Genomic DNA, 16,106 nt, shown 5'->3' with positions numbered 1-16,106 from the left:
CTGCAGAAGAGAAGAATGAGGGGGGATTTGATAGCTGCTTTCAACTACCTGAAAGGGGGTTTCAAAGAGGATGGCTCTAGACTGTTCTCAATGGTAGCAGATGACAGAACGAGGAGTAATGGTCTCAAGTTGCAATGGGGGAGGTTTAGATTGGATATTAGGAAAAACTTTTTCACTAAGAGGGTGGTGAAACACTGGAATGCGTTACCTAGGGAGGTGGTAGAATCTCCTTCCTTAGAGGTTTTTAAGGTCAGGCTTGACAAAGCCCTGGCTGGGATGATTTAACTGGGACTTGGTCCTGCTTTGAGCAGGGGGTTGGACTAGATGACCTTCTGGGGTCCCTTCCAACCCTGATATTCTATGATTCTATGACTAAGGTTGACTGCTTTGGGGAATGCAGGACAAATCTGCATTTACAATAGGCAACTGAGCCTCATTTGTCCATTGCCCTGTACCTTGTGCCGTCCCTTACAATTGGTGCAGAATAGGTGTAATGGGAACAGGGGCATTTACCGGAGCATTTACAATTTGCATTGGTGTAGATGATTGCAGGTATTGCAGGGCCTTGGGGCATCAGGGCCATTCTCTGGGGTTATGTCAGGCCGTGAAATTGACAAGGTAATTATGAGTATGATAATAATGGTAATGGAAGATTTCTGTTCAAACAGACTGAATCCAAAAAGCCCTGGACTGTGGGGACTCAAGAATCAGGATCACAATTTTGTGTCTTGAGCCCAAGGAAAAAAAGAAAGTTGACATAGATTACAGTCATGTAATTTTTGATCCAAGGAATTTAAAGCACTTTGCCAATATTAAGCAACTCACCCAGTATCACACCAATGGGAATGGAGTCCAGGAGATCTGTCTTCCTGCTCTGATCATTTTACATTGCCTCACTAGCTGGAAAACCAAGAAGAGAGTATGCTTATTCCTAAACATATGCCACAGAAAGAAGGGAGGTTCCGCCTTCCACCCACTCTGGATCTTCTTTCCCTTGGCTGTGAATGTCCAGATAGCTTCCCATCCAGAGCATGTATTTGCCCCCACTCCATGTTTGCATTACATTTGCTCTGTGTGCTCTTTACCATGACTCAAAGCTCTGAGTTTTCCTCTGTGTGCTGTCTCTCTCACCCCACCCTGGGAATTTCAGAGATAACCCACCAAATGGCCATACCTTCCCCCATTGCCCTCTGAGAACACATCGCCCTGTCCCAGGGAGACAGGAGAGGAAAAGGGTGCTGGGCAGCAGGGATTTGGGGAAGTGGAAAAGGAAGGCTTTTCCAGAATACATGGCTTGCTGCTGCAGCATCTGCATCACCCAGTCTGACACTTCACGGTTGTTGGATTGTGTCTGAATGTGCCTTTTTAATCTTAGCATCTGTTTCTGTTGCCACTGAGCAGCTTCCACTGGGCTCGTGGCCAGTGGAGAGCTTGACCCGTTTACCCCCTATTTTTTATGGCTAATTTATGTCAGACATAGGGAGACTTGGGCATTCTTCCAGGACTGGTGCTTGGCACATACTGGTAGGAAATGGTGGAGCCCAAGACAATTGGCAGCGTCCTCAGTGGTCCTTGATGTCTACTGTTTCCAGGTGGAGTAGAGGTTCCCAATTCTCCCCTCTAATCCCACAGTCTATTCCCCTTCCTTCTCCCATGCCTATATCCCTACTGCCGTTCAAGTTACCTGGTCTCCCCCAGCAATACGGTCCCCTCTTAGCCTTTGCAAGGGATGAGATAATATTGAAAGCTGAACTGTGAAGGTTTTGTGACTGTTCAACCAATGTTTAACCTGGCAGATCCCAGCCAAGCCCTGGGGTGTCTCATGCCTTCTGGACTGGCCAGTGTCCTGGGTTAAAGGTAGCTTCTAGGAGGCAGTGTGCTGGGAGTGGTAGGGTCTGTGGCTGCTAAGTGGAGGGACCAGATTGGAGCCTTTAGGCAAAGCCAGGCCAGACTCGGTTGCCTCCCCTTGCCAGGATTCCCCCCCCCCCACACACACACTCCAACCTGTGTAGGCTCCTTGTTCCACCACCTTCTGTGGTAAGCTGTTGCCTCCTGCTTCCTGTGTGCAAGCAGCAGAGGGTTGGTGGTTCAGAGCTGGAAGCTGTAGTGGTGATTTCTCGGCATGGAACATATCTGTTCTGAAAGAAGGGGATGCTTGCTGACTAGAGATGTCCAGAATATTTGCATTGAGACATAGGCCGGATTCACCTGTCAGTGAACCCAGCACCAGTGTGCGGAACATTTGGCCTAGATGGAATGGGGAGTCAGAGACAGACTGGGGACTGAGCTGAGGTGAATTTGAGGTGGATATTTGGGGAAAGATTGGGTTCAGTTTTCAAGGGAAACTGAAGCTGAATTTCCGAGCAAGATAACTGCAGACTGGAGTTTCCAAGAGAGGCTTTCCGGGGAGGTGGGGGGAGGATGAGTTTTGGGGAGAGCTGGCTGAGAACCTAGTTTCAGTGAGAGCTCAAGACCTGAGTCTCAGGGAAGTTTGGGCTGATTGCTGTTTTCAGCATAAACCCAGTTACTCTCAGTGTCACAGAGCCACAGCTGGAGTTCATGCTGAGCATTTATATTTGCCTGAACGCAAAACGGAAAGGGAAGTAAAACAGAGTTGAAGGCTGCAGGCTGTGTACCAACAGCACATGGTCCCACTCAACACAGCCCGGGCACCTGGAGCACTGAGCAGCGAATGCTACTTTGGCCGGGCCAGCAAAGAATCCAGAGCTCAGTACACAAAGCCCAACATATTTACTGTTGCCCAAAATTAGTCACTCATATTAAATTACTAGACAACATGCTGGAATACACACTTCAGAGAGAAATCCTGCCGTAACCTTCAGGGGATGCTAATAGAGCTCACTCTCTAATTTCTCTGGGCCTAAGGTCCTGTTTCTACTCAGGCAAATGCCCACCAATGTCAGTGGGAGTACTTGGATGAGTAAGTGACTCATGCGTGGGACTGGGCCCTAAGTCAATTGCTGAGTAATGCAGTCACTTTGTTTTTTGTGCGTATTCTTTTCTTTTCTTTTCATTAAGTAATTAAAAATGTACTGAGAAATCTCCCCAAATTAATGAATGAGTTTAATTAGATTGCATGCACGCAATTCAGGAGCAAGTCATAGCTATGCTGTGCATTGATAATCAGAAAGGAGTAATGATTTGAGGCCAGGAGGTGCTAAAGTCAAGAGTTGCTACTGTGGATTCCCAGAGTCCAGCACCAAAATCCTTACTTAGACACCTACATGACTGTTTTTTGAAGGCCTTTGTGCCCCCAACTCCTGTGGAAAGGATATCAGCAACACCTTTAGAAATCAATCAGTGATTATTTTCTTGTCTTGTCAAGTTAAGCAAAGGCGGGAAGTTGATTTTCAAGCAGTTTGTTGAGAAAATGCATTTATTTGTAATCTCCTTTTATAGCCTGCATGCCTGTGGCTCTGTGACTGATTTTTTGGAAATCTTAGCACGTCTGCGTTGTTGTTTAAAGCTGCTTTTCAAGGCCCCTTTCATATCATTTGAACTGAAGAGAACTTTCAGCGCTTAGCAAGTTTCAGAAAAGGTTTAGACATTTATATGAATAAGAATAGCATCTGTACTGACAATAGCTAGGATAAAAATTACAGGGGTTTTCAATCTTTGTCCTTCAGGGCACCAGCTGATCGCTACCTGGGGTCAGGAAGAAACTTCATCCTCATATAGTGTAGTATTGTACAGTTGGAGTCCTGTGCTTTCCCCTAAAGCATCCAGCTTTTGCCACTGGCAGAGACTGAGTATGCCACTGATTTGTCAGCTCATACACTTCTAACATTTATATTCCTGTCTCATCTAGGAAGATAGCATTGTCTAGTGGCTAGAGCATAGGCCAGAGGTCTGTTCCTGGCTCTACCACTGACCTGCTGTGTGACCTTTTGGGCAAGTCGCGGTACCTTTTTGCCCTCCCCCGCTCCTTTGTCTATGGAGATTATAAAATCTTTAGGGCAGGGACTATCTCTTACTAGGTATATATACAGTGCCTAGCACAATGGGGCCCTGATCTGGTTGCACCCTTTAGGTGCTACTGTAATACAAATTAAAATACAGTAGTCCCCTCCCTCTTTTCTCTTTACAGATATATCCGCTCAGAACGCTCTGTCATTCTCATCAACTTCTGCCTGTCCATCATTTCCTCCAATGCTCTCATTCTGATTGGACAAACCCAGACCCGGAATAAGGTAGGAGACAAATTTCTTGGTCTCTGATTTAGCACTGAGCTGATCTGTTCAGGCAGCTTTTCCCTTCCTCCCTCTTTGCCTCCCTCTGTTAATTAGCTATGTGCCAAAGACACCACTAAACGGCAGATTTCAATTTTCTTTCTTGCTCGCTCCTTGATGATTTGGGAGCATCCTCAGGGCTTTCATGAAAAACCAATGTGATATTTTTTGAATATCTGCCTAGAGTTAGCGGGCACATGGCGCAGCAAAGGAGCATGGTTGTTTGTAAGACTTTAGCCAGTTTATCTTCCAAAAACTCAAAAAGACAGATGGGCAGAGGGGGGGAGGGGAAGGAACCCCAGCAACTCAGCACTGTAAATGCTTTGCCCTTCTTAGCTGGCTTTCGTCCTTGGAGCTCAAAGTATGTTGCAAGCATGAATAAAAAGAGCCTCATAACACCCTCTCTAGCATAGGAAAGTGTCATGAGACCCATTGTACACATTGCAGAGCTAAGGCATGGGGGCCCAGCACCTCCTCGGTATTTAGATTTCAAATCAATGGGAGTCAGACACCTAAATACCTTGGAGATATGAGCCTGAGAGCTTACGTGATTTACCCAAGGTCACAGAGTGAGTCGGTGACAAAACTGGAATACCCAGTTGCCCTGATGTAGCAACTAACGTACACTCCTTCTCTGTATTATCAAGCAGGCTATCATAATGACTCTGTTTGCCAGCCAAAGCACTTTAATTCTCCTATTGGCATCTTTTATAATACCAGCCAACTCTTATCATCCATCACTCTGAAGGCACTTTACAGAGGAGGTCACTGTACTGTATTATCCCTATTTTACAGATCAGGAAACTAGGTCCTAAAAATGGGAAGGAACTTCTCCAAAGTCACCTAGCGGGCTAGTGCCAGAACCAGGACTAGAACCCATGTCTCCTAAGATCAGTGCTAGCTATGCTGTCTCTTCTTGAAGCTTTATTACAGGGAAGCCCTAGGACTGAATGAGCAGTGGTGACTGACTAGCTTTTTGATCCCTAGAGAGGGCCTTTCAGTTCAGTGCCAGGGCACGTCTGGGAGTCAGTGTGGAAGACATTTCCCTGCTGCTGCTGCTCAGGTCATACTTTCTGTGGATAAAGAGAGGGACTCAGTCCCCAGCCCTACAAGTCCCTCATACGATGTGCACTGCAAAAGTAAAGCCATAAGCTTGCCATCTTTGTGCATCATGCATGGTCTGTTAAGTGGTAGAGTGGGGTGGGAGGTGGGAGGATGGAGAGAATGGCTTTGCAGGGCTTTCGCTGGGAACTTCAGCTGAAGCCAAGAGATGTGTGTGCCAGGGCAAAGAAGAACAGCATCTCTCCACGTTCCTTCCCATTTAATAAAGCTGGAGGACCACGGATGTGGCTCCTCTTTGGCTCTGGTCACTAAACAAGCAACTTCATCCTGGGGAAAAAAAAGTCAACAATTTTGGTGGAGCCACTCCTGTGCCTTTATTTATTTCTGTCCCTCTTCGGTGCAAAGTTATGGTCTAGTTTGTCCTTGGTGCTTTTGCTCCCCATTTTATGGATGTCCCTCATCAGAGCCTTTAGTGGGCGATTCAGTGTTTCTGACTGTGATTGCAAGAGTCAGATTAGTTCTTTTGCACATAAATATGCATGAAACCCCATAATAGAAAGGTTATTCTTGGATTTCCGCTCAGCCATCTAGTAAACAGTCTTCAGGAGGGAACAGAGAAAGAACTGTGCAGAGAAAAGGTTGGGGCTCCATGGAGTCTAAATTAGGAATTTATAAAAGCTGAATTATTGATGATGGAGCTTCTGAAAATTTGGCAAGGGTTTGCAGCTCCATTTTCTGCCAAGGGCTTCTTTGTCATTGATTCGCTTCAGTATTGTGAATTCGTCCTTCATTTCCACCTGTGGAACCCCAAAGGCCAGAATCTGATTCTATTTGCAAAACTCTTCAAAGATGAAAGTGCTGGATAGGGGCTAAATAATTGTAAGGAAATACAAAAGGAATGAGCCCTGCATTATCCAGTCACACATTCGTTTCTGTGAGTTTAGTAATATATTGTAGGCACGATTATGTGGTATTAATTAGGACTCAATAAAGAATGAAAGAAAGGTAATGTAATTAATGCAAATTGACATGGGTTTATGGAAAATAAATTCTGTCAAACTAACTTGATCTCTTTTTTTGATGAGATCACAAATTTCGTAGATACATTTAATAGTATTGACATAATATAGTTAGATTTCTGTGAAGCATTTGACTTGGTACTGCATGATATTTTGATTAAAAAACTAGAATGATACAAAGTTAATATGGCACACATGAAATGGATTAAAAACCGACTGTCTGATAGGTCTCAGAATGTAATTATAAACAGGGAATTGTCAACAAGCTGGTGTGTTTCCAGTGGGGTCTCTCAAACATTGGTTCTTGGCTCTCCGCTATTTAACATCTTTATAAATCACTTAAAGAAAACATCAAATCATCACTGATAAAGTTTGCAGATGACACAAAAATTGGGGGAGTGGTGAATAATGAAGGGAACAGGTCACTGATTCATAATGATCTAGATCACTTGGTAAGCTGGGCACAAGCATAAAATATGCACTTTAGTATGGCCAAATGTAACTATGCATTGGGGAACAAAGAATGTCGGCCAGACTTACAGAATGCAGCACTTTATCCTGGGAAGCAGTGATTCCGAAAAAAAGATTTGGGGTCATGGTGAATGAGCTGAACATGAGCTCCCAGTGTGATTCTGTGGCCAAAAGAGCGAATGTGATCTTGAGTTGGAAAAACAGGAGAATCTCTTGTAAGAGTAGAGAGGTTATTTTACATCTATATTTGGCACTGGTGTGACCACAGCTGGAATCCTGTGTCCAGCTTTGGTGCCCATTGCTCAAGAAGGATGTTGGTAAATTGAAGAGGATTCAGAGAAGAACCACAAGAATGATTAAAGGAGTAGGAAACATGCCATATAGTGTCAGACTCAAAGAGCTCAATCTAGCTTGACTAAGAGAAGGTTAAGGGGTGACGTGATTACAAGTCTATCAGTATCTACATGTGGAACAAATATTTAATAATGGGCTTTTCAATCTAGCAGAGCAAGATCTAACATGATCTAATGGCTGGAATTTGAAGCTAGACAAATTCAGACTGAAAATAAGGCATCATTTTTTAACAGTGAGGATAATTATTCACTGGAAGAATATACCAAGAGTGGTGTCGGATTCTCTATCACTGACAATTTTTAAATCAGGACAAGGTGTTTTTCTAAAACATCTGCTCTAGGAATTATTTTGGGGCAGTTCTCTGGCCTGTGTTACACATAAGGTCAGACTAGATGATCACAAAGATTCCTTCTGGCCTTAGAGTCTATGAATCTATCTGCTGCAAAGGAAAAAAAAATCTTTTCTTCAAAAAGAGAAGTGTAAGCACCCTGTATGGACCCTAGTAGAACAGCTTGGTAAATTGGCTTGAGTAGCAGTCTCTCCTGTGAAAGTTGCTGGTTTGAACCCAGCATGGTGTAGCAATGGAAAAAAGTTCTTGCTATCTCGAGACTTCTTGATGAACAATGGGTATGTCTGCACTAGAGCTGGAAAATGTAATTTCCAGCTTTGGTAGATTTTCCTGCTCTAGTTTTATTGCACTTGCGTGCTATAAATAGAAATGCAGCTAGCATGGCATGGGCAGCGGGACAGGTGGACAGGGCCAGATTCTCAGCTGGTGCAAAGTGAGCATAGCTCTGTCAAAGTTAATGGTGCTACACAATTTATACCAGCTGAAGATCCATCCCAGAGGAATGAGAGATGGAGAAGGCCTTTTCAGTTATCCAGTCCATCTCCCTGCCACTGCGGGATTATTCCCTATACTACATTTTCTAGTATTTTCCCCAGTCTAACTTTAACTATCTCTAGCTTCTTCCTGGTCCCTTCGGAGACTGCTCTCACTATTATGAAATTTCTCCCAACAGTCCTTCCGAAATTACCTTTTCTTAATGCCATCCCATTACTCCTAGTTATACCCTTTAGGACAATTCCTCTCCTCCTTGTAGACAGCTATCATCCCACTCCACAGTCATCATTCTCCCCAGCTCTACATGATCCATTCGCTCAGTCTGTAAGTAACAATCCTGGACTGGCTGGGACATGGACTAAATAGCCTTCTGCAGATCTCACCTCTGTGATTTTGCTGTCAGTAATATGACATGCTCTTTGGGTAGAGAAGGGTCCATGCCATTTTAATGTTGGAGCAGATCTATCCTCTACCTGAAGATAGATACAAAAATACTTTAAAAACCTGACCCAAAGCATTTTTGGCCACTTAGAAAATAAATCCTAATCCTGATCCCATTGAAGTCAAGGACAAAAATCCAGTTGATTTGGATAGGACAAGAATTTTTCCCCATTGGATGCACTTAGGCTCCAATTCAGCAAAACTCTTACACACGTGCCTAACTTTAAGCATACGCTCAAGTCCCAGTGACTTCAATGGGATGCTTAAAATTTAAGCACATGCTTCAGTGGTTTGCTGAATCAGGACCTTGAAGGTGAAATGCATCTTTTCATTGTCTGATTCCAGCCAGCTTCCTTCTAGAATGTGGTTTGGGAGCTGTTCCCCTTCCCTGCTGCTAATCTCAACTGTATCCCTTTCCTCCCAACTCCAGGTGATATGCACACTGGTGGCAGCTTTTCTGCATTTCTTCTTCCTCTCCTCTTTCTGTTGGGTGCTGACAGAGGCCTGGCAATCCTACATGGCTGTGACGGGCAGGTTACGGAACCGCATCATTCGCAAGCGCTTCTTGTGTCTCGGATGGGGTGAGAATTATGGGTCTGTGACTCAACAGCATACAGGAATCTAGCATATAGTGGGAGTGTGGGGGCCCTTTTATCATCTGAACATTAGTGTGTCTTTCTGCTTAGCTGGGGAGGGGCAGAATGGCAGTGTTGGAAACAACTTCTGTACCTGTGAAAAGGTTTGCTGCGGGATTGGATCTCTTTCTCCACCTTCCATTCTCCCTGCATTTTCCTCATCTTCCCTGTCTGTCTCATTCTCCCTCCATGCCCTTCATATTCTCTCTCACACTCTTTCTCCCTCCTAGTGAAACAAGCTCTGAAATTCTGTCTCCATAGCAGCAGGGTTTTCCATAGGCAAATCAACTATTAGTCTGGTGCAGATGTTTGCAGCTAATTTTTCTCCCTCTGTCTTTTCCGTATGTTTAATTTATTAGCCTTAAATGAGGCATTTTGTTGTAGAAATCAAATGCAATCATGTGGGGTGGGCTTTCAAAGATGTTACAAGCTGGAGTTCGGAAAGAGCAACATCACAAAAAGTTTGAACAAAAGCGAGTGAAAAAACACGCACGCAGAGAAAACATTGCACTGTACAAGTGACTCATTTTACTCCGGAAGTCAAACATTTTTCCCCAGGCAAGATATTTCTGATGCTTATAAAAGGACTTGGTGTGATACGGACTGACGTTTCAAGAAGCAGCCTCACACCAGCATCTCAACTCCTGGAGTAAGCAGATTCTCCGGCCACATGATCAATCTCGCAGCTGACCTCCTTTTGTCTGACCTGGCTAACCTGACCTGGGCTCTTAGCTCTGATCCCCTTAGCTCTTGGGATTTCCTAGTGATATAGTTGTGAATAGAATATAGCTCACAAGCTAAAGAGTGTAGTCTAAACCTACCAGTGCCAAGGTGTTAAGATTAGAAGTAGAGCATTTAAGGCCATATTCTGCCCTTGGATGCACTCTTGTAATACTCATTGACCAGGAATGGAAACCATACATATGTGCAAAAGCAGAATCTCAGTTGTACTATTTGAGAATATTTAAATAGCCCTTCCAATGTATTTCTGTACATCCATTAACACTACTGCACCTCTGGAAGTAAGGCTGGGTTCCACTTGTCATTGAAAGGAGGGATTGAAGTGCATCTTCCTCAGATTTACAGAGCAGCTTCAGTGCGTAAACATGAGTTTTCAATTAAGTCTGTTAGAGTTTATGAACTAAAATAGTTAAACACGGGACTTTTAAAAATAAATATTGTGTGTATGTATGCACACATGCACATCTGCAGACACACATACACACACACACACCATTTTATTACTCAAACCAGATGAGGGACATTGAATGAATTTAAGTAATCAGGGGGAGATTTCATTGTAATTAATAAACACTGGGGCACTTGACTATTTTAGATAACAGAGAGTTTTGGGCAAACAACTTTCACAAGCCTCAGACGGCTGCATTCATTTACAATGACAATAGGTGTCATTCCACCTACTGCTGCAATGCAGCCACTTCTAGCTGAAGAACAGTGCACAGTGACAATTCACAACAGATTAGGACAAGAAATGAAGAAGAATGCCATGTCCCATTAATACAGCAGGGAATTTTAGTTATGTAGAAGGTAGGTAGACTTTGGTCACAACACTGGGACAAATAACATCTTTACTCAAACAAAAACATGTAGAAAACATATCTTTAAAAGCATAATTTCAAATAATTTACACTTTTGGCTCCAGAGGCAGTAGATTTCTCATAGCCATTTTCTTTTTCAGTGGGATTTCTGAATTGCTATTTTAAATTCCTTGCCCGATTCTCTGCTGGTGTCAATTAGTGCAGCTTCACTGACTTCAATGAAGCTGCATCAGTTTCTACCAGTAGTAAGTTTGGTCCTCTGCTTTCTTGTTGTTTCTCACTTGGATTTACACCTGCTGCTCATCCAGAAAAAAAAGTCATTGGACTTCTAGCAGCCACTAAGGGCTAAGACCACTTAGAACATGGAGGGATGAACTGCTCCCAGAAAACAATTTCTTCATCAAATTTACCCCTTTTTAATACTGACAAGTTGCTTGTGACCGTATTGTAGTTTCCACTGTTATCCATCAAATGTTTGATGCTATCATAATTCAGCCTCTGGACTGTTCATTTCAAGTATTGCTTTGAGTATTTGATATTAGCAGTTTGCACACTGAGCTTATTAAGTGGATGTGTTGGTCACAGGCTACGATTATCTGGCCTGATTGGATGAGCAGAGCTCTTAGAGTCAAATTTTTGGCATAAACATCTGGAATTATGAATTCAAAATTCACTTTCTGCAACAAAAATGTTCAGTATTCCCCTGGGATTTGTTGTTTCAATTTGCACATTCCTGGCAGTAAACTCACTTGCTAGGATGTTTGTGGAAAGCAGGTGTAATGGGAGACATGAACATAGTACAAGTGAATTTCATGAATCTGCTTGAAAAATAGTAGTGATTTTTTTAGCAAACATTTCCTCCGTATTTTTTTATTTGCATAATTATTTTGTTTTACTTTGTATTTTTGTGGAAATTCAAATATTCAATTTAAAAAAATCATGGAAATTTTACATTTAGAAAAATGTCAACCAGCTCTACCAACTTACACTTACTATATACTTACTCCTGCCTCGGGTTAGGATGGACTAGATGACCTCTTGACTATCTCTTCCAGCCCTACATTTCGATGCTTACTATGAATTTTTTAAAAAATTTAAACAAATAATCTTTCAAAGTTTTCACCTAGCTCTGATCAATTTACAACGTATTTCAAAGGTGGCACATTGGGGAGCACAGTATTTCCTAGAACCGCAGTGAGGAACTGTTTAAATATTGGCTCAGAAGCGTCTGACCTTCTGAATAACCAGCACTGTTCTCTGTACTACCTGGAACGCCCATCGATGGATTGTCCAAGCCTAACTCTTCAGCTGTTGAGAGCGGACAAGATCACTGTCTGGGTTGTCTGGCTACATAATTATCACATACAACTAGGCTCAATGCAGCCCATCTAGGAGAAGGATCCTGAGAAGAATAAAATCGTATTTTCAGCAAAGCCCTATCCCGACTATCACCAGTGCTGGAGCCTCTTGCCTCATGCTACCTTCTTTGGCAAAGCCATATAGCATGTAGATGCTTGGGCTTCCTGGCATACATTCTAAGGCCAGCAATGGGATGTGCTATTGATGGCACTGTAGGAAAGGGGTGAGTGTTCAGCTAAGATTTAGTGACCAAGAGTTGTAGGGAAAAAGAGAAAAGAGTAAAAGGGGGGGGGAAATAGGGAAGTCTTTCCGAGCCACTCGTATGTTTACAGGGGATCAGGCAATTCTAGTGGATTGCATCTGGAGATGTCTGGTGAGAACAGAAACCCATGATCATGTGGCTGCTCCTAGAATCTCCCCATATTGAACATTAAGGCACTATGCCTGCAGGTTGGTTGTTCGCCCTGATATCTGAGGAGTCTTAAAGTGATTTGCATCCCTGGAGGCTACACGCGGCTGCTGTGGATAGCCATCAGCAGGGTCAGTGGATAGCTGCCAAAACTGTAACACTTTTTCCACAGCCTGATGTGAACCCTATTGCACAAGTATGGGGGCTTCATCAGAGCAGAGCTAATCCTTGTTCACTCGTGACCCCACTGATTCCTAATGGGATTTGCCCGTCTTTAGCACTTAGATGGCTTACTTCACGATGTCACAAGGAGCAGGGCTATAAAAAGCCATATGGAGACCTCTCTAGTGGAACAGGCAGATGTTACTATCTGGTATTCAGGCTTTTTCACAGGGCAAGGGGAGGGCCAGGCAGGGGAGAGTGAACTGGAAAGTGTTCTTCATAGTTTCTTGAGTAGCTTATTGCTGGAGGACCTGGAAGGATCAGGAGGCTGTTAATGGGATACAGAGCTGTCATTCTGTGCCTGGGTATGTAATGACCTAACCTGTTACTACCCCAGAGCTGTTCAGTGTGCTCAATGAAATCAAATTGGCATCTCAGGCTGGTTCTGAGGGACCAGGTCTGCACATCACAATAGCCAGCTGGCTCTATCTGCCCTCCCACTTGGGGCAGCCTCAGCAGAGAGGGTGAGAAGGTGGTGCCAGGTCAGAATGGAAGCATCTTGATATGGGGATGCGTACACCAGGCTGCCCGCATTGCATGTCCTCTGTCAATATAAGCTGAGGGCGTCATCAGCCTCTAGTGCTGTCAATGCAGCATCACTCACCAGCACTACATGGCTTCGTGCATGTGTAACACGAGCAACACAGCTTTCCTGCCAGAAACCTGCCCGCCAATAGCCATGGTCGTTACAGAATGTCTCCAGCTAGGGGTGTCATCCTTCACCTACCCTCTTCCCCTCAGAGACGTTAGAAGAGAGAGGGTCTCTCTGAAACAAACAGTTCTACATGCTATGTTTCGCCCTTTAGCAGCAGGTCCACACCATAGGATAGGAGCCTACTGCTACTACCAGCCAATGGAGTTACTCCTTAGGCTCAAGTGGCAGAGTCTCATGAGGATCCAGGCTGGGGAGAGGGGTTTGTGGCAGAGAAGGACATGCTGAGTGAGGTGCAGCCTGCATAGGAGCTAAAACGACTGACGCTCTTTTTGTTTCATTCCTTTAGGGCTGCCTGCCTTGGTGGTTGCCATTTCCGTGGGATTTACGAAAGCCAAGGGCTACGGCACCGTCAACTAGTGAGTAACAGGCCGCCTCTTCCGCACTCTTTCTTTCCTCCCCTCTGTCCTTTTCTCCCCGCATGAATTGACTCTCCGGGACACCTGTAGGAAGCGGGGTCCTCCAGCTCGCAGCCATGCTGACAGAGCCGCCCTTCCCATGGGGAGGATGAGAAAGGAAGCAGCCGTCGTACTGCTTGGTTGCACCAACCTATTGGCTGCCTGTTCGGGTCTAGAGGCTGCGTGACTTCTTTGTTCTTACCCGAGCATCTGTGTGAGGCTTTAGGAAGGAAAGCACCTGAGAGAGAGGATGGGCCTGCCTGCAGTCTGGTGCAGTCTGGTGCGAGCGTTCCCATTGGTTTGAGCGGGAGTAGGATCAGCTCCTATATTCCCTTCCCTCTTTAGGCGGCTGGAAGGCAATTCCCCCCAATGCAACATAATGTAACACAGGTGCATTATTGTTTTGCTCCATCTTCTGAATCTTCTAGCGCTGGCTACTGTCAGAATCACGACAGTCACTAAACTCAAAGGGTGCATCTACCCTGCACCCTAAGCCCATGCTCTGATTCAGGTTTGAGCCCTACACACACATCAGTCTGACTCAGGTCAGGAAGCACCCAGGACCTGAGTTCTAGGACCCTGCTAAAGGTGCGGGTCAGAGCCTGAGTTCTGCTGTGACTGAAGTCTAAACCCTGTCACTTTGCAGTGTGGACACAGCTCCAGCTGCAGACCCGAGTCAGAAGGTCTGCGTAGTGTAGGGTAACCAAATGTTCCAATTTTATCAGGACTGTTCTGATATTAGGGGCTTTGTCATCTATAGGACCCTATTATCCCATCCCAGCCCAATCTGTAACCATTGCTATGTGGTCACCCTAGTGCAGTGCAATATGTATGCATTAGCTCGGCTATGAGAGCCGAATCTGGCAATTGCAAACCGAGATATATAGTGCAGTGTGGTTTCTCAAGCCTGGGCTTGGAAACACCAAGTCCACGAGCCTGGATCCCACACATCTGGGCTTAGTGTGCAGTGTAGACACACACATAATCAGTTTGTGCATTGCAGCCGCTTCATTCCTCACACAGAAAAGGCCGGATGGCTGGTTAGATTAACTGCTGCATCTATGACGTCATTTTGATGTAGGTATTTGGTATTTGGAGAGTTTTTAAGAGGCTGGTGTGGAAGACTTACCTTTAGGGGTGGTTTTAATATTGAAGTTACGTGAAATAGGAAGAATGCCTGCTGGGTGGATCTCTGGAGTCTGTTTTATCAGTCACTGCTGGGAACTGCATGATCCAGGCCAGAGTTTCAAAAGAGCTCCGCCACCAGGTAGGCACCAAAATAAGGGTGTGGTTTTCAAAGGGAGCACATTGGGAATGGAACATTTTGGAAAATACGGCCTTTATTGATATGCCTAAATAGCAGCCAAGCTCTTTAGTAAATCCATCTGTTTTAGTTCACACCAACGCTCTGCTGGACATAAGGGAACATAGAATCAGTGGAGGAATTTTGAGTACCAGCCTCTGGGAAAGTTGTTGATCAGGAGGCTTTCCAGGTCTGAGAATTGGAGAATTGGAGATTGGATTGAAGGCTGGCTAGTGATGGTAATCGCTAGTGCCTGCTAGCGTGGGGAAAATAGTTTTTCACAAAATGTTCTTGGAGATTTTCACTGTTTTCTTTCACCCCTGAAATGTCATGATTTCTCCTTCCACATTCTGGGCCATGTGCTGTTTATTTTCTTGGAAACAGGCAAATTTGCCTGCTCACAAAACCTTGAGTGGGAGCAGCACAGCACCCACCTTCGAGATGTGTGTTGGGGGCAAGGAGAATGGGTGGAAATGGCAGAATGAGACAGAGAGGGGAGAATAATGGAATATAGCCCAGGCTGGAATCACTCAGCATACAGCAGAAGCAGCAGCAGCATTAAAGAAAGTGTAGCTGAGAGAGTGTACAAAGAAAGGTTTCAGAGTAGCAGTGTATTAGTCTGTATTCGCAAAAAGAAAAGGAGTACTTGTGGCACCTTAGAGATTAACGAATTTATTTGCGCATAAGCTTTCGTGAGCTACAGCCCACTGCATCGGATGCATTCAGTGGAAAATACAGACAGTTCAGCCATAGCGATATAGGCACATTGCACCCAGAGGAGAGCAATTTCAGCAGCAATAAGCCAGTCTGTTCCCCACCCTAATTCCACTGGGTCCCCAAAGCACTAGTGATTCTATGCCCCGGAGTGATGCTGGAGATCCAGCCAGTAGCATCAGAGTTAGACAGACCTGTCCTGGGAAAGTTAGCATGCAGCAAGCTAGGATGTGAATTTAAAGCGCACCCTCTACTCTGTACTAACTCCTCATGTGCACTAGCTTAGTGCACTTCCAAAGTGCACACCTGCTATGGTAAGCTTTTTCCCATATAGACAAGCCGTTCTTCTCCAAC

The 16,106-nt window shown here is 44.6% G+C and overlaps 1 protein-coding gene across 6 annotated transcripts in view; it reads left to right on the top strand.

Moving 5' to 3' along the window:
• Nucleotides 1-16,106, top strand: part of ADGRB1 (adhesion G protein-coupled receptor B1) — a 176,124-nt gene that overhangs the window by 94,414 nt on the left and 65,604 nt on the right. For all 6 annotated transcript variants that reach the window (XM_043507255.1, XM_043507254.1, XM_043507253.1 and 3 more), the window contains 3 exons: nt 4,109-4,211; nt 8,872-9,022; nt 13,627-13,696. In XM_043507255.1, coding sequence (XP_043363190.1) covers nt 4,109-4,211; nt 8,872-9,022; nt 13,627-13,696 — 324 coding nt within the window. The remainder of the gene's footprint in view (nt 1-4,108; nt 4,212-8,871; nt 9,023-13,626; nt 13,697-16,106) is intronic.

Source organism: Dermochelys coriacea, chromosome 2, assembly GCF_009764565.3.
Source record: "Dermochelys coriacea isolate rDerCor1 chromosome 2, rDerCor1.pri.v4, whole genome shotgun sequence".
Taxonomy (NCBI): Eukaryota; Metazoa; Chordata; order Testudines; family Dermochelyidae; genus Dermochelys; species Dermochelys coriacea.
The sequence above is the reverse complement of the archived record's forward strand: the minus strand, read 5'-3'. Positions and strand labels throughout refer to the sequence as shown.